The sequence below is a fragment of the Lepidothrix coronata genome, unplaced genomic scaffold, assembly GCF_001604755.1.
Source record: "Lepidothrix coronata isolate B3197 unplaced genomic scaffold, Lepidothrix_coronata-1.0 Scaffold43, whole genome shotgun sequence".
NCBI lineage: Eukaryota > Metazoa > Chordata > Aves > Passeriformes > Pipridae > Lepidothrix > Lepidothrix coronata.
This window is the reverse complement of record NW_016690223.1, coordinates 382,091-409,868: the sequence shown is the minus strand read 5'-3', so window position 1 is coordinate 409,868 and position 27,778 is coordinate 382,091. Positions and strand designations below refer to the sequence as shown.

The window sequence follows — 27,778 nt, the reverse complement described above, 5'->3', positions numbered from 1 at the left end:
CGACCTTCAAGACAGCATTTCCATGGACAGATTATTTTTCATGCATGATTATGCAGCATTTACACTGTGATTCCTTAAACAAAATGACAGCATAGCATTACTTCAAAATCACTTCTGCTATAAGCAGAGTTAAGCTGTACCCACTCCAGGAGTGTGGTGAAAGCAGACCTTCTGAAAACGTTTAAATCTTCCTCTTGCCTAAATTGGCACTTTGCCGTTTCAGAAAAAAGGACCTTGACAATGGAGAAGTTCAAGAGATGGCTGGGAAAATGCAATTCCACTTGCCTTTTAACCTTCCACAACACCTACTACCCACTGACCATGAGGGGATCTCACTATCTTCTTTCCTTCCTTGTGCTATATTGAAGTCGAATCTACTCTATACTAATACAGAAGTAAATATAATCCACTGAGCTGCTGAACAAAGGGCTGACTGCACTAAACTAGTAAAAAGACATTACACCAACAGACTCTTAAACAGCATTGCAAGGCCTGGGCTGTACTGGACAGACCAAACATGCTGCAGCCCTTGCAGCAGCACCGTCCTGGTCCTGTACCTGCTCAGGCACAGCACGATCACATCTATGTGGCACACAATGGTCACAAGGCCAACACAGCTTTTGTGTGCATCCACTTCCACAGGTTCAGTTGAAAAGATACAGATTTTCAGAAGCACAGAAAAAGTAGAGATGCGTTGATTTCATCGTACAGGTTGAAGAAGAGAAGACCCAGCACGACCTCTAAAAAAAGCAATTGCAGCACTTATCAAAAGAAAGCAGAGAGCTTGAGCATTCAGCTCACCTGTTAGGCAAGACTGACAACCCAAGTGTAGTTTCCTCACCCAGAAGGAACTGAAAGCCATATGAAGATGTCACACTTCACTGGCAGGAGAAAGGTCCTCCAGTCAATGCAGGATCATCACTGTTCAAAACCCACCAGCAACTCTAACCTGCCCTTTTTGGCTGAGGTGGAAAACCTATCAGGAGCAGGGACCAGTGGAAGGATCTGTCATCAGTGGGGAACAAGTGCCATCTCTACCTCCTTTTTAGTCACTTAGTTCATTGATACCCAGCCATTCAGACTTTGCATGGTCTGTAAGTCATCACAGCAGGCTCATGAACATGTAATCTGCTTTGAGTTTCAAACTGCTTTGTACTTAAAATGAAAAAGTTCTGTTTCCCCCTTTTATAGCTGCCAGGTTTTTTTCAGACACTTAAGGATGTTATCATAAAGGAAAGGGTGTTACAAAATAAGCTCATCTAGGTCACAGTAAAGAACATTTTCCAAGCTAATCTGAAGTACAAATGACCCCTCTGCAATCAACATAAATTCTCTACAGAATGCAGTTAGCTTGTTCTGTAATCTTTGCCATCAGTAAGTCAATGAACAATTTTAACACTAACTATGCTGAGGTTACAGGACAGTGGATTTGTGCAACAAGCTTCTTGTATGAGAAAACAATTTCAGGTGCACTTAGACCTTTGAATAAAGGAAGCTCTTGGCTTCAATCAGCAATTTATGACAAAAGCAAAGCTAAAATGCTTCTCAGATTGCAAAGTCAGACAAAAATTCCTCTACAAGAGTTGTTTTCCTTACATTTCAGTCTCTTACAGTATTAGCTCAGTCCCAATGGCATCTTTTCCATTCCCTCTTGGGATGACTCTGTCAAAACACTGTAAATAACTTCTTTGGACTTTGGCAAGGTACCAAGAAGAGGAATACTTTTTTTTAAAAAAGGCCTTCACCAACTACTGAATGCCCACCTTAAAACATGCACTCAAACGAGGACACTATGTATAAGTTAACGTGTGTAACAACTTTAAATTAGACACAAATTTATTGAGAGAAGCACATCAACTCAGAAACTAAATGAGGCAACTGTAATTTATTGAAGCAACCTTAGAATGAAAAAAATGATCAGTGAACTTGTCAAGTAAGACAATGAACTATCATGGATCCTTAAATAACCAAAAAACAGTGTAAGGTAAGTCCATTGCTTAGCAATGACAGAAGCAGTCTATAGTTTGTATATAGGGGTAGTTTCTGCTCTCACACTCATAACCTCTGTTGTGCCAGTTTTCAAAGGAGCAGCGCCCCAAGTTCGGGGTTTTTTTATTGTGAGAGAAATGTGAGATACCTTACTGACTGGTTTGCTGACAGCACTGCCTCAGGATCCTACAGGTTAGCAAGCAAACTTTTACCAAAAGCACAGAGGACACATTCTCTAGACAGGCTTTTATTCACCTATAATATGAGCAATAATTAATTTGTTTGACTCCTTCACAAAAATAACCTTAACATAAGAAAAGAACCATTAAAGTAAAATGTACTACAGCATCACCATTTCAGTGACCAATTTGTATACTGAAGGCAGGTTTGAGTTTGCTTTGTTTTTAAAGCACAGTTGAGTCACAGAAAGCACAGCTGGATACAGAGCCTCCTAGGAACTAAATCACCGTGCTCTACAGGCAGGTGAGCAGGAGGGGAAGCAGCAGAGCACAAGATGTGACTACCATGAAAAAAATTGCTTCACAGAACTGCAGAGACAAAGCTCACAGCTTTCATGGTTCCTCAGGTTTTGGGATTTAAACAGATTAATTACTATGTCAGTACCACACTGTTTTTAAATATACTAACAGTTTCTTCCCTGGTATGAATCTGAGCAACATAGACATTCACAGGAACCTGCCAGGAGGCTTCTCTCCAAGCTCCCCCCAGTTTATGAAAAGAAAATTAATTGTTACCCTCAACCTTCTTCTCTTTGACAAGAGCTTTCCAAAAGCAGGCACTCTATTCCACCACTTGCTGAGGGATTACTTAGGGCAGATCATGCTCTTAGGTATCCAGGGACTGCTTCAATCCATTTATTAACTGTGGCTGGTTCACCTGGCATAGCCAGCAGAAAACCACATTAATCTCATCCAGAAAGTTCAGCAGCAGTCTCCTTCATGACAAGTCATATGAGGCAAGAGGGATGAAAAAAATAAAAATAATTTTAAAAAATAACATACCATAGCTCCCAAATTTTCAATAAATGTGACCTTATGTTAAAGAAACACACATTTTTTGATAAACCAGTTCACCTCATTTTGGAGAAACTATGCTCATAATCATCTAATTTTCTCCTGGTGCTCTCCTGTCTTCCTCAGACTGAAATTCTAGATTGAACAATTTCCACCCAACACTACTGATTGCACTGCTTTTGGTACCAGTGCAAAATTACCTTTAGCAGCAAATATTATCAAAAAATAGACAATGATTAAAAATAAACTGTCAAAAAGTCCACAAGTGTTTTCCATCAGAAATCAGTACAAGAGATATTGTAAAATAACAACCAAAGGCATAAAAAACATCTACAGCTTGTGCAGAAACCCCTTCTGTCTGATCTATGTTTGGACATACAGCAAAGAGATCTACACTGTTGCAAAGAGAAATTAAAAGAAAAATCAGGTGTATTGCTTTCACCAGAAATGCAGAGTTAAAGTGAATAATAAATATTCATTCTAGCAAAAGGCATCATTCTTGAAATACAGTCCCCCCTGGAGAGAGAAAAAAAAGGGGTTGGGGTGGGGGGAAAAGTTCAGTTGTTCTAATTAAGTTGAAGCCACTCTTCAGCCTTCTGCTATATTTCCATGAAGGCAATCAGGCTCAGGAAAACATTTCCAGCTTGCGCTGTGTTTGATTGTGCCCTGTTTTACACAGAGGTAGCTGAAGTACATGTGCTAAAAGTTTCTCTGACTTAAGGCTAAAGAACCTTTATACAGGAAAACCTAAGAAACTTTAGGGCCTAATGTGTCTAAGCACCAGGTTTTATTGGAACCATTCAATCTTGCAACATAAATATGTTTATCTCCTTTAATTGTGAAGTGCCAGAAGAGCAAACAAGCATGCAATATCTCCAGATACAATTATCTCAGGTCACAGATCAAAGGAGTAAGTAACTCTTGCAGAAGATGGAGAAAGGAAGAGTCAACATATACTGAAAAAAATTCTTCAAGCTCCACTGATGTTTTGCAGAGTCCTCTGGAAGTTCAGACCCACCAGGACCCTCACTGAGGAAGGCAGGCATACAATTAGCACCTTTACTGTTCTGATGATATTCTCTATATAAAGCTTCCATTTGAAGCAACCAAATCTGAGCTATGGTGGATACATGAGTCATTGCTCCCAAAAAAACATCTCTGGGGAACAAAACCACAGGACTGAAGACAAGGTTACAACTGTTGTCACAGGAATGAGCTTGCAGCTCTGCCTGAGTAGAGAACTGCATGACTGCACCCCCAGAACAGACAAAGGATGGGGCATTCATCTGGGAGAGGACTAGGGTCAGAGATACAGTCACCCTTGTCATGGTATCATATTAATTCCCCATCTTTCCTACTCTTAAGAAAAATTTCAGAAAAGGTCAAAAGATCTACATGCATATTTGTACTTCAACACCGACTTTGCAGTTTCAGCAAAACTGCAAATGAGATAGGCTGGTTTTAAAATAAGGTATTTCCTGAGTCACGTCTCCAAACACACTCCATGTGCCCTCTTTTTATACCGTATCACAACACCTGCAATCAGTGAGACAAATAATCCTATTGTTTAATGCAGACCCAAATTAAAGCCAGGTCTTTGCTGGCCCATAGGCACCACTGCAATAACCATGATTCATAAAAGCAATGTCTAATTGTCATTTTGTGCAAAGACTGGGACTGTATGCTCCAAAGAGGTAAATACAGAGTTTTACATCCCAGCGTCTCTGTGAGGGTCTTATTTTTATCCATACTGTTTCTTGAAGAGGGATTTATGAAGCTTTGCAGTTCACGGAACTATCTGGGAAGACATATGCTGATGACAGAAAGAGTATCATACACAGCAATCTTAAAAAATTAACAGCCCTGTTTTCCTCCACACACTAATCCTGGTCTAAGTCTCTCCCCTCAGATAGCTCAAAGCAACTTAAATGGCATTCCATTACATAGAATATTACCTACATTAGGAAACAGGCAGAATTTCTAAGGATCTTGCCCAAAGTATCTGCAGTAAGTGACAAAGCGAGGCAACTCCACACTGCAATTTCAGTCTCATTACAGCCACCAAAATTTTTGGCAGGGGGCCCACAGGGACTGGAACTTCACCCAGGACTTCCCAACTCCCAGCCTTCAGCACTGTTAGGAATCACTGCCTCATCACTACATACCAAGGAATCAAAGGGGCTGGGCAGAGCTGGCTCCATGGGCCAAAGCAGTACAAGCTCAAACCTGACAGCCATTCATCACATGTTAGTTAGAGATTTCTAAATCTTAGTAATGTTTTCACTTACCCAGGTAACTTCTGCAAATGACTGCAGAGCCCACACCTCTCCTAGGTCACTGGGATTCACCGTCAAAAGAAAGCAGAGACTCTCTCTGAGACACAAAAATTTCTTCATGGTTCTCTCACTCACCAAGAGCAAAAATAAACCTAAATGCATTTTGATTCATTTGTCTTACTCTAATTTTTAAAGAATAAGTGTTTATTTATTTAATCTGCTTAATCCACATGGTAGAAACGTTATGTAGTTTTGTCTTCCTTCCTTGCCCCAACAGATGTGTATTTATTCTTCTTCCCCACTGGACCTGAAAGGCCCATGCTGTACCTTACAGACCAGCTTGCTGATGCAATATAAAGAAAAATCATACCAAAATCATCCCTCCCTGCACTGGAACCTGTGCTTCATTCCTGCTGGGCAGTGCTGCTTCTCAGCTACCAAGAAGGTCTCACACAGAGGGATCTCTCCTACTCAGAAGGACCAGAGGAAGGATTCTGCCTGAGATTTGTTCTTCCACAGTCCTGCTATTTCTGGGTTTGAAGCTGAGATTAATGCACTTTTTTGAAAGACCCCACTTTGTGTGCTTAGAACACTGTAGTGTAGCACTGACATTAAGAAGTATCAGGATCTTTCCACGATTTTAACCAGTGGCCCCTCACCTTCAGGCACATGCAGAGTACCTAACACAATCCAGACTAGGGTGGATTGGAGGGCTTCTACAGCATCATTTCCAAAAATGCACTGAAGGCAAAGCAGGCTGCCACTCTCAGAAGAATATGCACTTTACTGAGGGCCTGGCATGCACGTAAAAATAAATTTTCTTCTCCCAGTACTAGAGAGCCAACTCTCCAACATCTTAACAACCCTGCTTGCTTTGGAAGCTTTCCAGTCACATCTTTCTGTATATGCTATCGGATATATATTTTATAAGCTCCTTTTCTCGGTTAGAAGACTGTTTCAAGCTTATTCCATTAATACTTCATGTGAAAATAAACCACTCTTCATTTCAAGAAAACAACTGTTCCCTGGCAACAAATAGTGGAAACCACTGTCATTAGTATTTTACTTTGATTGAAGAATTAAAAAGTGCTGAGGGAACATTGAATTCTCTTTTGCAGGCTTCAAGAAAACCTGTGGCTCAAAGGACAGTTTTCTTCTCCAAAGAAAAAGATTACAAGTATCTCAATTCCCAGAGAGTTGGGGGAAAAAGGAAAAACAAAACAGCAGTTGAGACCATTGTAACTACTACAATCAGCTGGTTCCACACTGGAAAACATGTTATCCTCCATATCCCGCTGCTATTACGAAGTGTGCAGCTTGAAATACAATGACTAATACCACTCTTATAGCCACTGACTAGAACATCTTTCTCTGATAAAAGAGCATTAGTATTCATTTGAACCAAAAATATCTACGAAAAATAGGAAATCTTCACTATTTTAGAATTTAAAAATGTGAGCAAGAGCTCTAGGAAAGCTTGGGTGTGGAAGTGCTTGAAACAGTTTTGAAGTCACGAGACATATGAAAGCTCCAAGCTTTGTCACACAAAGACTAAACTGGCAATTTGTCAGAAGCCAAAGGGCTGAAGCTAATTATTCTGGGTTTGCATAGCTTGTGAAACAAAAATAAATGCATGTCCCCACCAGAGGAACTTATGATGATTTCCACTTCACTGCACGTGTTTTCAATCTTACATTCTTCAAACTAAGCCAAACAGATTTTTCCTGAAAAACAAGGTAGATGGAGATGTTCCCTCTCTCTCTTGCCAGCTTACAAAGTCATAAGAAACTGGATACTTTACTGGCTAAAGAAAAACTGACAATTTTCAATCCTAAATTTGGCTCTCCACTAATCTGGTGGATGGTAGGGGGGGAGGGGGATGAATTGAACAAGATCAGAAACAGCTTTACCATTTAGACACTATGCAAAACGCTTCATTGCTAGATTTCATTATAGAAAATAGCTTTTTTTTTTTTTAATAGTAAATGCCTCATCAGGAATCCACTGCATGACTTCATAGGCAGCCTTTCCCTTGAAACAGTGATGAAAGAATTCATTAAGAAATGCTTAAATTTAAGCATTTTCTGGCAAGTTCCCCCAATACCAGTGCAATGGGTGCTCTGCCTCAGCCCTACCAGCTGCTGCCTGCCTAGCAACTGCCTGCAGGCTGTGGCAGATGGGCTTCGGTCATGTTTGCCACCTGTTCAGAGCATCTCTAACCTTTCTCTGGCCACCAGTTCAGGCCACTCCAGCTGAGAAGGCAGCTGTGAAGGTTAGGAAGAGCTGGCAAGAAAGGAGAAGGTACGTAACTGCCACAGGAACTGCAAGAGCGTTACGTTCAGAATACTTTAAATGCAGCCTGAAGATTAAACGCAGCTGAACCGGTGCTGTCTTTCACTGGAAGAGAGCCAGCAACACCAGGCCTGTTGACCACCTTCATCTGCTCTTCCCTTCCCTTCATGCCCACACAACAGCAGGAGCTCGTGGCCCCACACCCTTTCTGAGACAACTGGAGCTGGAATTCCTGCTGCACAGGTTTGCAGCACAGCTTCCAAAAGCACTGAGGTTGGTACAGCAACAGGCTCCCCAGAGGAAACGGGACATATCCTTCAGTCTTCCCTCCCGTAAAACTGGAACAAGAGTGCTTCCTTAACCTTATGGGGTACAAACAAGTAAGCACCCTAATTTAAAAAGCACTTTGATACTGGGGTAATTGCTTAAAAAAATAAGCAAATGACATGCTACAAGGTAGGAGATACAGCACGGAGTTCTGTTAAGAGACTATTTTAAATCCAGGAAGCTGCTTTTTGGCGGTTTGTTTTTTTTATAATATATCATTGGTTTGCAGCTGTCCCACTGACTTGGATTTAAGCCGCAGCAAGCAAATCTAGATCCAAAACACTGCCAGATCTTAAAGATGCTGCTACTCAGCAGTTCTGCCATGGCCACTGGAAAAACAGAAATGAGTTAATCCTGCTCAGGCTCACAAATGTTTGGGTGCAGGCTCAGACTCATACTGTCTTTGGAAAGCTCATAACCTTGAAAGCTTTTTATTTAATTAATCTACCGTACTATCTTTTAAGCTAGCTAGCTTGATGGATGTTACTCAGTTGTACCATATAATGTTGCACATTTCAGCTCCTGTACCTTGCGTTCACAGTGAATTCTTATAATGTTAGAATTTAATCAGTATTTCTAAAAAAATTCCAATTACTTATCACCACACAACCTGAGAAGTTTTTTGTTTGTTTTCAGTGTGATGCTTTAATAATGTCTTACTGCTGGATAAAGGAGCATGCCTGCTTAGCATCCCACTGCCAGTCCTAGTCTTCCATTATTTCTCTTTGGACGATGTGCATGTTTCCCCACTCAATAAAAACAGAAAGCTGGAATCACTCTTTCTGCTGAAAGTGGAAGTCTGAGAGAAGACGAAACACAAAACTTGAACACAAGTCACAGAATGTTAATTGGTGTCTAGCAGCAGCTTGCTGATGATCTGTACACCACAATTGGCTTTAAGAAAGCAAAATAAAAGAATGAAATCTGTCTAGGCAGAGGACTATCCTAAATCCTCACTGCAGGAAGGAAACAGAAGTCACGCAGATGCTTACTTCAAGACTTCCCCTTAGTAGTACAAAATCCTTTCCTGCTCCTTTGGAAAAGAATAATCTGATGTTTGTTCACAGAAGTCAGCACATACCAGTCCATTGTGCTTTGCTCTCTAAAAGCCAGTAACTAAACCTTACTTTCCAATGCACTAATTATTACTGAAAAGCAAGTCTACATTCAGAAAAATTCTGAATTTATGTAAAGAAGAAATTAGGTGAACATCTTGTGTATTCTTATGTTTTGAGTTACTTGCCTATTGTCAGGTCCAAGAGCTGGTTTCTCTCTAACAGGATAGGTTCTTTAAAAGAGAAGAGGAAACAAATCAAATAAATGCTGCTGCTTGACACAGGAAGAAATATTCCCTCTGTCAAATAAACTTTGTCCACCAGATGGACACCAAGACAATCCTCCACCAAGAAGCAGGGCTAGTGGGATGGATCAGGTGAGGTGACTCAAGCAAAGGTTTCTAGTAATCAAGGATGGAAGAACAGCCCACTTTTGATACATTCCCTCCTAGCTAAAGTGCATGCATCAAGACATATGAAGCAGCACACAGGTGATAGGCAAGGTGTGATCACACACACACACCTATCCATCCATCCATCCTGTTCTGGCAGAGCAGCAGGCATCGGTGTTTGAGGTATGCCTTTGGGGCACAAATTCCCAGTACAGGTTAGTCTGACATTTCAACCATGCTGTGATATTTGAGATCATAAACCATTTTTACAGGGACAAAGTCCGGTCTAGTTCTGTCCAAATGTTTCCCAAAATGCTCTTCCTATAAAGAAATACTTTCCAATAATTTTGTATCTATCTGATGACTGGCCATTAAGCTACACAAGCATCAGACAACTGAGAGGCAACTTGTGGAATTCTTTTAATCCACAAGGTAAAATGGAATTTGCCCTCTGCTCAACTAACTGGTGCATCATTGAATTAATCTCATACAAGCCCCTTGCTGCTTAAATGTACAGTGCAAGTACAAGGCACATATAACAAATGCAGGCATTGGACTGTAAAACCCTTCGGTATCATTGAAATAACAATGTCCTCTAGACAGTGACACAAATATAGGCTAGCTTCTTGTCCTTTTAATACCATGCAGTTCTCAGACAACCACTCACACCCAAAAGACGGACTCTGCATTTTAACTAGCAATGAGAATTTTTTAAAGCCTTTTCTGACAAGGGGATTCTTTAAAATAACATGGCTTGATTTTTCAATTTATTTTTTGTTAAGTGCTTTTCTCCTGCTCCCTGCTGGTGTTGAGAAGCACCTTTCACATGGATTTAAGAGCAACCTCAATTATCAGTGGCTGACACACCATTTTCCTCGTCTCTCCCCTGTCCTCTCTATTGAGGCAGTTTCATCTCTCTTACTGAGGAACTCACTGACCACCTTACGGTTCAAAACGAGCACTAGGTAAGTACCAGCAAGAGTGAAACCTATGACATACAGCTCTTCTAAGCACAAAGAATAAGCCAGAAGGAAAGAGCATGCTCCCCCTTCCTCTTCTAGGGCTACAATGTGACAGCAGACAGGGTAACATAATTCCTTTCCCAAGCTGACACCATCTTTTAAGTAACATCTTGCGTGAAATATGACCATTCGGACCTGGGAAAGAACAAAGGTAGCCAACACCTGAACTTATCTGTAGATGGGCTACAACTTGAAGGCACTTTAGTATCATTTCACTGCTCACTGGGCTACAAGAACATTCCTTCTGCCATAGTTTTTTTTTTTCAAAGGGCAGCTCCTGTTTCTGTTAAGCCCAACTGCCTGTGAATGCAATTTACAGAGTAATATCACCTAATCAACTATCTGATCTTATTAACTGACAGACACAAGAAAAGCCTAACTGCATTCCCACTTTCACCAGGGCACCTCTTAAACTAGATGGCACGTGGGCTCAACACATGCTTCACAAAAAGGGGATCCCATTTTCCCAAAACCAGTATCTGTTACAGAGAACTGAATGGAAAAGAAAGAAAAATCATTAAGCCGAGGTCATATTGACATCTAAATGACAGCATTTAAAATCAGTAAACCTTCCATAGAAGACAATAGAGTTTTTACTCACCTGTACTACTTCTACTCCTCTTTTCCTGAAAAAAAGAAAAAAAAAACAAGTAAATGTTAGTGTTGGAAACTTGAGGAAAAAGTAAAAACAAAAACTAATGGAAAAGGGTTGCTTCATACTAGAATGCAAACAATAAAAATCTGCACTAGTAAATAACCTGATTCAAATTCAGGAAAGCACTTGTTCAGTTTCATTCCTTGTCTAGGAAGCACTTTGGCAGCTTCTGAATCATGGACTCAGAAGTGACCCAAGATGCATACTAAGCAGCTGGGACTGATAGGGCTGCTAGGTGAGCACAGGTAGGAAATGGCTGATACCAGGGAGAGAGCATCTCAATTTTAATTAGATCTAGCTTGCTTTTCATTTCTCATGTGCACGCAGAGTGTGCAAATGGCACCAAAGCACATTCCACATCTTTTATTTTAATCCAAAGATACACGTATAAATGTCAGGGAGAATGAACACAGCACCTTGCAGCCATTTATCCTCTTATTTACAGCCTTGTTCTATCCCCATCATCTTGATACACAGGATGCTTCCCTGGACTTCAGTTCAAAGACTTGCAGTCAGTCTGACTCCTGCAGGAGAAGCGTCCAAATACTTGGGGTTTGTCAGAAAGGTCCAAGCCTCTGGCCATATGGAGAATAGCTCCAGTGATCCTGAAGTGCCAGGAATAAGAGACTGGAGAAACCTATTAATTATACACCAAAATGTTTAGAACTGCAATGGGTAGAGCCAATTTAGGCAGATCTGTAGAGACAGCTGTCTACTCTGCAGGTATGAGAACTGAGGTTCAGGTACATGCAGCCAGTCAATGTTCAGTCACAACCTTTGACAAGTTATCAAGCAAAACAAACCATTTCTGGACTAGTCTTAAGAGCAGAACTGAATCCCTGGCACAATGCCTAGCCATCCCTGCTCCATGCCCTCCTCCCAATATATGCAGGCTATTTAATCATGTTAGAACCTTCTCCTCACTTTGAAGACAGGAAATTTAACATAAAAATCAAAAGCCTCATCAAGTACAAGACAGGAATCTTTCTTCCTTGTTCCCACTAGCCCTGTATGTGAAAATCAAAGACCCTTTTTGGGGAGGTCAGAGAACAGGACCGCCTAACTCTGCTCTCAATGCTTTTCTATCTAAGAGCGTCTGTGTTGTTGTCCATAGTCACAAATGCTGCACACTGCTGAATACACAATGGCTCCCCCAGTTTTCCTCCCAATACAGTAGTTCTTTCTTCTGGGAGGCCATTACAAAGATGCCCAAAGGGACGGGCGATCAATCAGCATCTATGACACAAATTGCTCCCTTTTCCACTTTACCAGTCTGGAGTTTCTCTGGCCTAGAAGCACCATTCAGTACACAGGCACAGGAGAGAGCTTGTTGTTGCTCAGCAAGGAAATTAAAAAGAAAATGAAACCAAGCACCTCCTGCAAAGAATTTCAAAGCCCTCTTGCAGATAACAGTAGCTGTTAAGTGGTGGGTGATTAATATATTGCCATTACAGTGTGGGAAGCATTGCTGCAGATCATCACCTGAGGCTGGCCAGATGTGTTCCAACTGTGCGGTAAGAAGAAAATATGAATTTTGTAGAGAAAGAGTTAATAGCCAAATTGTTGAAACCATTATTTTCACAGAGCTAATGAGAAAAATAAGAAAAATTAGGTGGGGAATGCTGTTTCATAAATTAGGGCTGCAGCCTATTCAGAAGCATTCCAAGTATTGTAAGCTAAAACTTAAAATAACCAAATCAGCTCCATTTTTGCTGTGTCTGCCCTGGAGTAAACAGAACTCAGAACTGCCATTGAAATACACTACGCTTCAGACAGGCCAGCTCCAGAGTCTCTGGAAGAACAGTGACAAATGGCAAAAGCTGCATTTCTTGTCATGGCTGCATACACACCGAATAAGCTTTATTCTACTTTGAAGACAAAAAAATGCAAGTTGGGTGCCAAACCCACTTAAGAAAGAGTCAGTCCAAAGGTTTTCTGTAATCCCCCCAAAATGGACTTTGTAAATTTCCTGGGACTGACTGAAACCAAGTGTACTGCCCCAGCAGAAGGGAAGAAGCCAGACCAGGCAACAGGCAGAAAGAAGGGGTGCCTGCTCTTAGGTATGATGTCACACATGTTTAAAAAGGTACAGGAAGGAGGAAGCAATTTCCAAGGCTGGCTTGGTCTTCCCCTTTTTCAGAGGGGGCAGGATGTCCTTCTGGTTACCTGAAATATGATACTTTTTCTATTTAAACTCAGGGGACCAGAAACCATAGAAGCATGCATATTTTGAGGATTAGTTAATTTGGGAAAAAATCCTCTACCAAAATAGCTTTATTTGAGAATAAGTTATTTTAAAACCAAGAAGTATCCAAACAACCAGGATGCCAATGCACCTCAGTTCTGGCATTAGCAGATTCTTCGCCTTGAAGACTTCTTAAGCCAGCGACTCCAGGCTTTTCAGCCAGGCAGGTCACAGCTGCAGGCTCAGGGCAGCAAGACATATCTTATGCAACCAAGCATGCAATACCATCTAACCACACTAACTGCCTTACGTCACCTGTGAAAGGGCTTAGGGTCAGGCACAGAAAGAAAGCCGATCCTATGCACAAGAAACTCTAGGACGTTCAAAAAAAAACCCAAACTAAACAGAGAGAACGAAGCAGGCTGTGGGCCACAAGCAATTCCCCAACAAGGGGCTGCCTGTGCAAGACAATGGAGACAAGACATTTGCTAAATGAACTGCTCTGGGAGCCTGACAGAGCCATGGACCAGCCACCACTTCTTCCTATTGTGCTTTAAAAAGCCAGTAAGAAAAACACATCCTACAGCCCTGGTGTATGTTCTTTTGGGCTGTTTCTTTGGCAGAGGACAGGCAGGGCATGATAGACAGGACAGGATGGGATGACTATTTCATTTGGTGTACTGACCACTACTCTTGTGTCCCTCGTGGTGTTGTCCATGACCCTTCTTTCTTCCCGTGTAGTTTGAAACTGAGCTACTGCCTACCAGGGAAGGGCTCCCATTCCCAGCTGGCCTGGCTGCCTCCTGACTTTGGCAATGGCTATAGAAAAGGCAATAGACTATACAAACCTCACAGTATGTCTTTCTTTCTGAGGAGAAAAGAAAGATAGTTATTAGCTGTATTTCCCTTCTCCCTCCAAAGAGGCAACAGAACTGTGTCAAAGAGAGACTGTGTCTGCACACTTCCATTGGACAGGTACTTGAAAAATTGTCAGTTCTAAACTATATTCCCAAAGGTAACTAGCTTTAAAATACATTTTGTTCCAAAAATCATCTAGACAGAGATCTTGTACTCCAATCATCAGCCTAAGAAAAAAAACATATTAGCAAATTTTAAAAAATCTCTGAGATAAAAGAGAAGGAAGGAAAAAAGTGAATGTGATAAAACTAAACTCCTAACTTCCAGCAAAGCTTCAATGTCTTCAAGTGGCACTGTATGCCTAAAGCTATGGAAATCTATACAGGACCAGGACAAATTACTGACTGGCATTGCATGTTCCCTTCCCTCAGCACACAGCTCTGCTGAATCACACACTGTAACACTGACAGGAAATCCAGAAACAAGTAACTGCTGCATTAGCCTGAGATACCGAATAAAAACCAGAAGCTTGTTATGACTTATTAGTTCTATACTTGAAACCAGTGAACAACTCTACTGGATAATGCAAGACTCACTGTATACAATAGCAATTACAATAATTACCATGCAAGTCGACTTCATGTTTAAGTTGGAATGATATATGGATTTAGAAAAGAATTCAATATCAAGTTACTAAAAGCACATTAATCGGTGTCTTGAAATTGATGTTTTACCACAGCCTCAAACTATGTAGAATAGCTGGTTTTTGGACTTGGGGATGGGGTTTTTTTAACATCCAAAGTAAACAGTTTGGACTAATTCCCCACAGTATCTAGGACCTGAACATTATGGTGAATGACAGTTAAAAGAGAAAATGACTACCAGGTTGTATATCATAGTCATGGTTAAATTAAGCAACTTATTTTTGCTGTCTGGTCTGAGTGACAGACTGAAAAATGCCAAATGGAATTTACAATTTCAAAAGTAAAAGGCACTCCTTCTATCCGTTTCAATAGTCTAAGAAGTTATTAGTGCATGCAGTGAAGTTCCTTTTCTCAGACATGAGAATGTTTCACTTCAAAAATTTCCCATATAAAGAAGGGGCTAATAATAATAATAATAGTAATAATAATAATATTAATTTATTGCTTTGATATAAAAAAATAAAAGTATTTTCACAGAAAAGCAATACATTGGCATCAAAGGGAGTTTATAAATATTAATGCATCAGAGCAAAAACCTGCAGCCACTCAAGACTTTCCACCACACTGAAATTATCAGACATGAAGAAAGGCACCGGGCAAGCAATACCAAAGCAAAGCATGAAAACCAGCCAGTACCGGCCAGCCACAACCTCGTGGACAGCCCATTTCGCCTCCTGGCACAAAGGCAAGCTCAGCTCTATTGCCTTAGCTTTTCCATCAGCAGAATATTCTGTGGTTTTGTTATTAAATATTTGTGACAATCCTTGCTTTTATTATTTTTCATCACTGATGGACTCCACCTTATTGTCTATCAGGGAAGCAACCAAGCGGCAACTCCAACATTAGGGTGCTTGCTCCAGGGGCCCCAGCTCACAGCCACAGCCATCAGTGCACATGGAAGTTGCTTGAGGCCATTTGAGACCCAGCAAGATTCAGCTGTAACAGAGGGACTTTTTGTGGTTTGTTTTTTTGCACACAGATTGTCAAATAAGCAATTAATCAGAGTAATTTTTACCATTTTGTATCCAACTATACTACACTTCAGCAAGCTTTTCCCCAGTAATCAGTATTTTGAAAAGGTTTATGACTGAAGTGGACCAAAAGCTGGCATTTGGGGGAGGGAGTTCTCAATTTTCTCAGTCTGTAAAGCACCATAGATCCAAAGGAGAAGGAAAATAGAGTGCACCTTTACAATCTGGTAGGAACAGATAATGTAGTATGGGGGAGAAAATATCTCACCTAAAACTCTAAGTGCTTTTCAGGTGGGCTGTAAAAAAAACTCCAAGACTTTGGGCTGTCACAGAAGACTGTCCAAGTAGGATAAAAACCCCACAGAGGGCAGCCACACTTGCGCATTTCTTCTTTGTTTCTATAAACAGTAAATGGTCTGATCATACATCAGACACTACAACACCACAAGTGATTTTTACCACCTCAGTCACACACAACATTTGGTAGAACCATCTGATCTTATCCACATATTCCAAGCATTATATCATCTCATTTACAGCCATTAAAAATGCTTCTTAAGAGTGCTGTATCAGAACAAAGTGCCCTGATACCGACTAGAAAATAAGAGAGGACCTTGGTAGAGCAGCAGCAGCATCACTCTGGTATTCACCTGCAGTGCCACAAATACCCATTACAACAAACCTTCACCAGCAGCTCACAGCAAAGATCCAGCTAGAAACCCACTAATCCCTTATCCTGCAAGAGCAATGACAAAGTGAAGCATCCAACACCAGTGCTCAGAGGTTCAAGTAGAAGGGAGGAAAAAGCCATGAAAGAGATAAAACAGGCACTGCAAGCAGTAACTAGGGGAGATAAACTGCCTTTAGTTACTAAGTATTAAGACAGAGTTTCAGTAATGGTTTAATGAAATATTACAGGGTTACTAATTTCAGCATTATAAAAACCAGTTAGTGCAGAAATAAAATCTGTGTATCCCAAGTTATAAAATCCATAAAGTCAGTAAATACAAACTCAAAAGGATCTGTTTTCTTTTTAAACTAGGCATTTAAGATGGATCAGCGCTGCTGAGCTCTGCCAGACTCTTTTCTTGGAACGAGTGACCCCAGGTTCTGGGAGCCCATACTTGCTGCTTTCCCAGCAGGGACATAAAACCTTTAACCACAGCCTTTCAAGAGAAAAAAACCTGAAGAATCATCAGTGGGAAGAAGGAATGATTAACAGCTGCACAGAAAAATTATTAAAGGCAATGAGTTATTCATCCTACCAGACATTCAGAGACGTATTTAGTACCTGATGACAATTAAGCAATTGGGCAGGGTTCAACCTCCAGCCATAGGCTTACGCCACCAGACATCATCAGATCCAGTTCTCAGCTATGGCAAGCAGACACATCATGTGATCTCTTTATAACCTTATTAAAAACCAGCCTCAAACCAAGCTGTTTTGGCACTGTATCTTCCATTACAAGACATTAATTTCCCAAAGGTCGGAGTCCTTCAAATTTGCAGGCTAAATCGTTCCAGGATCGTCCCTCACCTTCAATAAACGGCTTGCTTCCTCAAGCACTGCAAGGAGCACGCATGTCCTTTCTGTTCCCAGTTCCTTTGTCTCCCCACGACCCCAGTCACCCCAGTGTTAATAAGACCCTCTGCAAAAACCAAACGCATGACCCATCCCTTTCAAAAGTCGAAGGTCACGAGGCACCAGCGATGACTCAAAGAGACCTGAGAAGAGGCAGCAGAATCACAAGGCAGAAGGCAACATCCCTTCCAGGGACAGATATGGTATTTATCTTTATATATATAAAATTCTCACTGCAGGAGCTATTGGAGGCTTCTAGAAACCTTTGAACACAGTGGGATGGCTCCTATGACTGGAGATTTGGAATGGGAGGATACCGGCTCTTTAGGAAGGACAGGCTGGGGAGACAAGAGAAAGTGTCACCCTCTATGTCAATGAACAGCTGGAGTGCATGGAGCTCTGCCTGGGAATGGATGAGGAGCTGACTGAGAGCTCAGGGGTCAAGACTAAATAGAGGGCAGACAGGTGACATCACAGTGCTGGTCTGACACAGGCCATCTGACCAGGAAGAGTGAGCACATGAGGCCCTGTATGGACAGATAGAAGCAGCCTCACATTCACTATCCCTGGTCCTCATGGGGGACTTCCTAGCAAAATCCATGGGGTAGATCCTCCTAGAAACTATAGGAAGTCATGGAAAATATGGAAGTGATTGGTGACAGCTAGAAAATTGTGCCTGACAAATCTGGTGGCTAAAGGAAGAGTAACTGATGCCATCTACCTGGATATGTGCAAAGCATTTGACACTGTCCCACATGACACCTTTGTCTCTAAACCTGAGATGTGCCTTGATGTTCTGAGAAGGAGCTTCAGCTGCTCTCATCTTCACCAGATGAGATCACTTTTTGCATGCTGCACAAACACCACCAGTTCAGTATGGCCAGCGAGACAAGGCTCTGCTGAGCCCCAGGTTGGTTCTGCTGGTCTCTGCACACCACGAGGGAAAATCAACACACACTTCCACTCTTCTAAAGCCAAGGGGTACAGAGAAAAAAGCATGTCTGTCAAGCCAGCTTTCATCTAGAAATGGCTTTTAATCCACTAACCCTGAAACCAAATGCTGTACATCCACTGTAGCGTTCCAAGACTTTGGCAAACGGCCTTGAATAAACCTTTTGGGAGTTTTTATAGAGGCCAGACACCCACTGAGACATGCATGAGAAATGTGTAATACACAAAATGTTTTTTCACTTCTTGGATCTCTAAAAGAGATTGGGCATTTTTTTGGCAGAAATTAGAGACGTATTTAAGTTCAGCAACTTGCCATGCAAAAATGAGTTTATTCATCTCCAGCCAGGCTTCAAGTAAGATATATAAGTGTCTGGGGTTTTCTTCTTTGTGCAAAACTTCATTATACAAGCAAAGGAAACTTAACATGTCTAGTCATTGAAGAAACCCATTTCCAACTCTCTTTTCCCCTATCCATAAGGGATGGTCCTAATGTATTGGCATTGTACAAGTCAGACATCAAGCTTCCCTCAAGTTTCATCACCTCTGAGAGCACTTGTGATTTCTTGTCTCCTACACTCACCAAGTGACCACTCCTTGCATATGCAAGGAACAAATTTTCATTTATGGAATCAGAGTCAGACATAGATTCATAGACATAACCAACAACAGGAGTCTGTGCGGGGAAGTCACTGTGGCCAGATAGAGACACTGGCACAGATAGCAATCATGTCAAAAGGACATCCATGTAAAGGTTTAGCATACAGTAAGTAAAGACATTCCTAGAAATCTTTTCCCCTCAAACTCTGCATCAGTTTAGGCTCACAGAACTCTTCCAGTCAGTTCCTGCTTTGTTTGCTCCCTTTGAGATGCATTTCAAGCTTCAGCCTCTAGTTTGGGGCACTTACAAATGTAGCTGTTATTCCAAAGAGGACTGGCTGGTTAAGCCCAAAATAAAAAGCTGGCTCAAAGCAGTTTAGTATCATCTGAAACTGGATTTCACCTTTATTTCACTATGCAGCTCCCTCAAAACACTGTATGAATCACGTAAATGGAAAATGGAAAAGCACTTGGAATCTTAAAAGTGCAATTCTGCAGCCTAGTACTCTACTTGAGAGGAAAAAGATGTTCAGTAGAAAAAACATAGTACAAATTAAAGAAATGTGAATTGAATTGCTTTTCTCCATTTGAATAGATGCAGACATTAATATCAATAATGGGAATTTCCTTCCCCTGCAACTGATTCTTCTGCTCGAGTTTACGTAAACATAAATCAAAGAAAAATGATTTTACTTTGTTTGGAAGCCTCATTAGAGAGGCCTGCAACAAAATGAAAGCTTGGCTTTCAACAAGTGATGACCATACTGTTTGAAAATATTCCATTTATTGACACGTGGCCAACTTCCCCGAGAAGGAACAGGATAGAGTGTTTGATAGTGCTACAGTGAATTATCTTAGCAATGTACACAAACTACACATGATCCTGGAAATGAAATAAAACGTCTGCAATGTGCAATACTTGAGTATGGTCCTACTTCCAAGAAAAAGTATCTAAGTGGAGAGACAGCAAGTTAATACATGGGTTTTTTTATAAAGCACACAGAATAATATTAATAGCTGATGTGAACATTGGGGCCCAACACACACCCCTGGGCAAAAAAGTTCAGGTATGAGAACAGAGTTTTCCGTTGATATCATTGGATAGGGCTGCAGTTTGAGGAGGTGTAAATCCAACAGATGGAATAAGGTACTGCTGCCAACCTCATAATATCAAGCAATCAAGCAATATAGGTCATGAAGATTCACAGAAATACACCAAAAGCTTTGGGCAGGGAAAGGCACAGGATTGTTACGCATAGGATCAGCCAAGGTCAGAAAGTGCAAACTTGAAGCTAGAGCAGAGATGAGACAGTGAGACAAAAAGTCTCCATCATTTACCAAAGTTTTTGCACCTGAAAAGCGAAAAACAGTATCTTTAAGAAATCTCCATCCTAGTTGGTGAAAATTCCCTGTCCTGATGTCTAAACCACTTCAGAGAAGCACATCTATGTATGTGTTGCAAATATATCTGTTTTATCAGGAGTTTTATCTCCTTTATATTACAGTAAAGTTTGCTGTTAGAGAAAGACTAAAATTCTCCCCATTTCTTCCAGTCCATAGGTTTCTTGCTTTAAGCAGTAGCATTTGCATAGGTTTGCATGAACACTCATTTTCTTGTTTGCTTCAGTGGACTGAATACAGTGCAGTAAGAGGAAAAAACCCAACCCTTTGATAAATCATAAAACACAAATACTATCTGTTTTTTATCAAGCTGTTAGACAAAATATTTACCCTCTGTAAGTTAAAGTGAATTACAAAGACAGAAGTTCTTAACACAAATTCTGCTTGCTTGCAAGAAATTTAGAGCATCCCATCTCTCTGAACCACTTTTTTTTTTTCTGATTAGCTTCAGCCCTTCTGCAGGCACCACTTTTGCCCAACAGGTCCCCTTCAGAGCTCTGCCTTGGGCCAATACCCACAACATGTGCCTTGCTGTCTCCCACACCCCTGACCTTCCATAGCACATCTCATTAGTCCTCTCACACAGACAGACACGAGGGTACACACACACACACAGAGGGTCCTCTAATTAATCCCGCCCTTGTTTTTTTCCTTAACTCAGCCCAGACAGCAGCTGTTACACCCATCATTTCCATCGGTGACTGAGCACATGGGTTTTAAGATGACAATTTTCTCTAATTTGGCCAGAGCATGAAGGAGCTGATATACAACCCCCAAAGTGCTACTACATTTTCTAACCAGACTCTACCCCAGCCCAGATTCAGACCTGCTGGGAGGTCTCTGCTACAACTGGGAGATCCAGACAATTTCTTGTGCCTTCTCGGATTTTCTAGAAGTTGCCTCAAAAAGCTAAATCATATCAGAGCTGTGCTACTCATACCCTCATTCTCCCTCAGAAAAAAAAAAAAAAAGCCTAAGGCCAACAGTTCACCTGCATCTTTTACATTTGCTTCCCTTTGTGGACTTAATCTAGATTTTCTGGTACCTGCCCCTCCCCATTGGAGCATTGGTGTGATCACAACCCGCTGATGAGTTTAAAAGATAACATAAATTCCTCTTAAAGGAAAAAAAAAAAAGCTAAATTTCTATTCTAATCTACCAAATTACCATTGTCCTTATCATCACTAAGGAGGCGGACATATAAACAACTGATCCAGCTTTTGAGTGGGAGTTGGAGGCAGATGCACCAAGGCATAGTACCAGCTAGTTGTTTTCCTCTGGATTATATTTGTCCAGCACCACCCTGAAACTCACTCTTCAATCCCAATAATTGGCAGCAACTAATTAGGAAGGAAAAATGCAAGTAGTTTATTAAATGTCGATTACATGTTTGATTACACATGATCACAGAACAAATCTCGCTTGGACAAGTATATTCATTTTCTCTTGCTCACTTCTTTTGTTTGTAGACATAAGAAATAGACACAGTGAAGATGCTGCTGTACCATGCACTGGGATTTCAAGCCTACAGGTGACTGCAGAACACAAGGCAAGGAGAAGCTGACAATTCCTCTGCTGTTTCAGGCTGCTTTCCACATTGCTCATCATGGGATGCACATTACTAACTCTCCATGTTCTCTCTTTAGGGCTTCCACATTTGACATACAGAGAATCAACTCAAAGATACTGCCAGAATTACATCACAGGTTAATTGGAGATACATCAGCATAAAAGAAAGGGACTTGTTACAACTTTTAAATTGCTGTAATTCCAAAACATGTACAAGAACTTAAAGAATCATTCTACAAAGGAAAAAAAATCTGCATTAAACAACAGCTTCAAATGATGTAGAAAATTCTGATCTTAGATCCTTGAACTGTATCTAGTGGGTAATGTGACTTTTGTTCATCCCATTTATTGTCACTTAAATTATCAAGTACTAGTAAATGAAAATGACCGAACCATGTTATACTATTAAAATTTTCAGATGTACACATTTACCTCTTTATTCTTAGTAAATAAAAATAATATTTGCTCAGAATATTTCCAAGAATTCTTGTTTGTGAAGGCAAAAGAAAATCCTTGAAGAAGTGTCTGCTTTTATACTCCACTAGCATATCTCTCTGCGACAGCAGGATTTTGTATCCAAAGAAGTCTTTTTCCCCGGCAGCATGTTTTCACAGCTCTTTGCACATCAGATCCCTGCAGTCAGCCGTGCTTCATGGCAAAGGAGGCTGCTCCACACCCAGCTTTACGTAACCCCCTTGCACACAGTTTGCTCAGCCTTGCTGACTTCACTCTTGCCCTGGGTGGGTATTATCTGCCCACATGGACTTGCAGAGTTTCATGCTTTATCAGCACACAGTCCAAGAGGTGCCAAATACACAGGCAACACCTTAAGGTCAGAAGCTAATCCAATTTAGCAAAAACATTCCTCTTCAAAATCATCCCAGTTGACCACAATTATAAAGTTGTGATGGTTATAAAATGATAATCAAAACCTTGTGACAGTTGTACTTGAAGAGACCATAAACCACCACCTTATTTGGACTACTCCCTTACATCTCAATGAAACACTACATCACCCCTAATTATTTTCTCTAGTTTCCAGACAAAACTAAAAAAGGTAAACAGCCAGGTTAGTATATTTTTTGCAAGAATAATTTGAACACCTACATTTTTTCCCCTCCATCTGAATTCTAGCACCACCATCCACATGGTGTAAAAGAAGTCTTCCTCCAGTCTGGCCTGCATGTCTCAACACCCCTGCCTCAAGGCAGTCACCAGCCAAGCATCCCCCTCAATCCCAGACACTCTCAGACCTGGAAGCCTGCAGACCAGCCAGCACATTCAGCATGGCAGCACTAACAACAGCCCACCAGTGACAGTCCCACAGCATCACAGCCGGCCTTGACTTCGCAGGACACTCAAGGCCTGGCTTCAAGAGAAGACTAAATCCAGTGTAAAGTACTAAAGTGCAAATTTTTTGAACCTACAAAAAGCACTGGCCTGTATACTGGTCAGACATAATACCTACAGTTCCAATTACTAATTTCCAATAGTTTACAACAGCAGCCAAGTGCCCTAGGGCACTTTTAAACCACAGACCCTTCTTACAGAGGTACACTACAGCTCCATTTATATCCCTGTCTGTCTTCAGCATATTCAGTCAGAAGTGACTCTGGAAAAGTAAGAGATCATTTAATTATAATTTTATTCCACTGTTTTCACACTGTGGTGTTCTCCTTAGAAAAATACTAGTAAGGTCATGCCTAGACTTTTTTCGGAAGACTTTCCCTGGTTAAGATTAACTTCTCTATTCACAGCACAAGTGGGTGAAAAAAAAAAAGCCTACAGACAAACAATTAGGAAATGAAAGAAAAAAATGTAAAACTGCATTTTTGGCCATTTAAGGCTATGAACTGAAAAAGAATGAATAAGCTCTTACGTCAAAACCAAACAAAATTTTAATATTGTTGACAGCAGAAATATCTCTCTTTTTCAAGTAGTTCTTTGTAAAATATGTCACTATAACTAAGGCCCTAACCCACAGTCTTGCATCCTACCTTACAGTAAACTGCTTACAGATGATTCTAGAGATAACCTGTGCGCCAAACTTGCCATTAAACTTCTCCCTCTGCTTATACACAAGAGAGAACTAGCAAGAACATAATATCAAAGAGCAAGTTTCTTTTCATTTCTTCCTCAAAGTTAATCACTGCCTTGGCACTAGGCTTGCTCAAGATGCATTACCTAATGTCTCTACCCACCTACAGCCATACAGCTCTTGTGCTGTAATTAAATGGCACCAAGCCAAACATCACTGGTCTTGCACCTTTCTAGTAGCATAAGCAGGCAGGACATGCTTATGCTGTCGAGTACCAAACACCTCCACTCATGATGAACGTGCTTGGACAACATGGGCGACAGAAGCTGTGGATGAAGCTTGCCATCACAGACGCTTCACACACATAGCAGAAGTTTGTATTTATTCCATAAGCCCAGATTAAAAAGTATGTTTAAAAAGCTAAAGTTAGAATTCAGTTTTTCAGTGGAAAGATTTCATGTGAAATGGGTCTTAAAACTGCAACCTCTGAGGAGGACATACTGAGTCCCATCAATGCCTCAGTCAGGACACATTCCAGGGACAGGAGGGTAGGACTATAATCTCTGCCTTTCATGCTGTCCCTCAGTTTTACAGATGATGGTCTTTACCCTCTCACTCACCTCTCTGCTCTCTCACTTGGAACACCAAGGCTTCCACTAGCTGCATCACACAGGCTCAGGTTTAACAGTTACCCCAGCCACTTCTGCATCTCGCTCCAAGACACCTATCTTACCCTCCTTCTGAGTTGTCATGAAAAAACCATACCTTAGAGAAGCAAGAGAGAGAGCAGAAACACAACCTCCAAAAAATCAATAGCATGGAAAATCTATGGAACACTGCCAGTCTGAGTATAAAATAAGAACAAACACAGTAAAGATCTCATTTCCCTGATGTAAACATATGGTTTCAGAAGTCAGTACCAGTCCACAAGTAATCCAGAAAATCATGGTAAAAAGAAAACAGTCTTTCTCGCACCAGGACAACTCAACAACACGAACTTCCTTCAGAAGGAGCAGAAACAGCATCCCAACTTAAGTACATGGATGACTCTTGCCTTGGATCAGGAAGGGTGCTTACACCAGCTCAGAGCATCACACAGCAGGCAGCCCACTCTGATCAACATATCCATCTTCTTTCCTAGATGTGGCTCACAGCTGTTTGTTTGAAAAGCAACCAGGAAAGAAGGCACAGGGCCTTGTAGTCTAGAAAGCTTTCATACTGGTTTCGGCATTTTATTCTTTCCCATGAGACCACTCCTTGAAACCTTCACATACACAGAGATTAACTGACCACACTGTGTTCTGCAGACATGCTGTTTTCAGTCCTGTGGATAAGACAACTGATGTAAACAGAGCTCACCTTAAAATACTAAACTTCTTCTAAAGCAAAGTAACTGCCTGCCTTGTTTTCACTTGGAAGGGTTTAGATTACACTGTTCCACTTTCGCTGCTAGTATATGATCTGGCCAGTGTTTCAGAGTTACATCCTGAACTGGAAAGCAAGACCAAAACACTGCTGTGCTGCTTGCTGGTCACTGGAAAGATGTACTGCGCTATTTCTCAAACATCATTTCAGAAGATGCATCAAATGATCCTATATTTCAGAAAATAACTATGCAGCCTTAAAATCTCCTAGGAGATCCAGGCCTCATTTAGAGGAGAAAAAATAGTTTCTTGGTACAACGGCAAACAGCAGCTTCTTTTAGAAAAACAGGCTGCAGACCATACCTGATCTTCTAATTTTTAAATAAGCATGACAAAACCAAGCTGTTACTCACTTCTGATACAACCCTCAGCCAGCCAATCTTCAGTCCTTCAGATATTTAGTACAACTAAAAATTGTGTAGAATAAACACAAAAGAGTACAGACTTCCTGAAGAGCCAGTCCCAGTAAACAACCTGCAGATGTGAAAGAAAATGAATCACTTCTGAGAAGTGATTATTATATTTTTTTTCCAGTTCACAGATAGATGGGTAAGTTACACAGCACCTTCATAGATAAGTTGCTACAAGAAGAATAAAAGACTCCTACTTTGCGGGATTTTTTTTTTCCAAAGTTCCTGTATTAGGTAAACCTTCCCATTAGCATCAGCAGGTTTAGGTTCAAGCTCAAATTTATTTGTAGCTCCCAGAGTTTTCATTTCCCTGTGTTTCATCAGGTTTTGTGTTGGAAAGTGCTCTACTTGCTCTATGTACAGGGTTACAAGGGCCTTCCTGGAACTCAGGTAGCCACACAAGAAGCAGAGAAAAATGCAAGCAAGAAAACAACCCTTATCACTATCACTGTCCCTTCTGCACTGGATTGGTACAGAGCCTCCTGGCTCCTTCTCGTCTTTGCTTTTCAAACCATAGTTTCACTTTCACCACAAATTAAAATTACCAAGTTAGCAAAGTCAGTGCAAACAGATGAAATCTTAGCTTGGCAAAAACTGAGTAACTACTTACTCTCCATACGATGAACTGAAAACATTCATTAGCTAAATAGGTCTGAAAGAGAACAGCAGTTGAGAGAGCTCAACAACTAGGTCTGATGATATTTCTTTTATAGAAATCACCAATGGGAAGCAGACAAGTTTTAACAATTTGAATTTTTAATTTTGAAGCATGTGTTGGAGTAGCTAAATATGAATTAAGAGCTGCTGACAAATAACAAGATAAAGTAATAAACACATTGGCTCTCCTCTGAGATCTATGATCTATGAGCAATGCACACTCAGTTCAGCCACTCAACAGTGTTCTGACAGGTTTGTATTATTTCAGCATTTGACAGGCAGAAAAAGCATATTGGGAAATTCACTAATTTACAGTGAATACTGGGAATATCCCAAGCATATTGGGAAATTCTCTAATTTAAATTACAGTGAAGCCAACTACTAAGCCAAAAGCCAGGCCTATTTTGGTTGCCAGGCCTATGCCTGATTCAAGGGTCTTTTTTCTATTCTCTCTTGGATAAGAGAGTATTCTTTGATTTGGAAACTCCCTGTACAACCCCCGCACCAGTGAATACATGGAAGACATCACGATTTATACACATTTCAATTGTTTGCAGCTCATCTACATACACCTAAGACTTTACTCATATTTCAAAGCTGTCTGGGTAGTGTGCTTCAAAAAGCCCTCATAGTCAAACTATACACTTACAGTACAGAGGGAAAGAGCCACCTCTCAGGATTTTTTGGGACTGGCCTTGCAAAAATGCCACGGTTTCTGTAGGCATCCAACACCAACATCAGACATTTTGAATAAATAATTAAATTTCCTGAAGTGTTGGAGAGGGGGGAAAAGGCATGGGAAAAAATTTTCACTTTCAAAGGCATACAGAGAATGAGAAAAACTTAACCCTTTAGTAGTTTTTATTTCACCAAAAGGAGGTCAAGTTTTACTGAAAGAGAACCTTCATCCCTCCTCTTACAGAAGGCTCCAACAATTATCCTCTCAAAGACAAAGCAGCTGCTGAAAACAGGCCCACATAGACATTAATGTTTCAAAGACCAAAAAATATTAAACCAAAAACACTCTCCAGCACAAGTCTTCCTTTACTGTAATAATCAATCGGGTTAGAAAAGACCTCCAATATCATCAAGTCCAACCCTTGATCCAACACCGCTGTGGTTACTAGACCATGACACTAAGTGCCACATCCAGTCTCATCTTAAAAATCTTTAAAACCTGGATGTTGGATCAAGGGTTGGACTTGATGATATCGAAGGTCTTTTCCAACCCAGTTGATTCTATGATTCTATGATTAGCAGCACTGCTAGACTGCTCCATTCTGCCTGGATCTGCCACAAACGACAGGCAATCTACTTCAATTTAATGGCAGAGTGAACAAGGATATTTCATATGGACCATGTACATTGTCCAGAAACAAACATTTTGTG

At 40.8% G+C, this 27,778-nt stretch overlaps 1 protein-coding gene across 3 annotated transcripts in view; it reads right to left on the bottom strand.

Annotated features, from left to right (window-relative positions):
• ITPK1 (inositol-tetrakisphosphate 1-kinase) overlaps positions 1-27,778 on the bottom strand; it is a 159,352-nt gene that overhangs the window by 100,793 nt on the left and 30,781 nt on the right. For all 3 annotated transcript variants that reach the window (XM_017813868.1, XM_017813869.1, XM_017813870.1), the window contains one exon: positions 10,989-11,013. In XM_017813868.1, the coding sequence (XP_017669357.1) occupies positions 10,989-11,013 (25 nt within the window). The remainder of the gene's footprint in view (positions 1-10,988; positions 11,014-27,778) is intronic.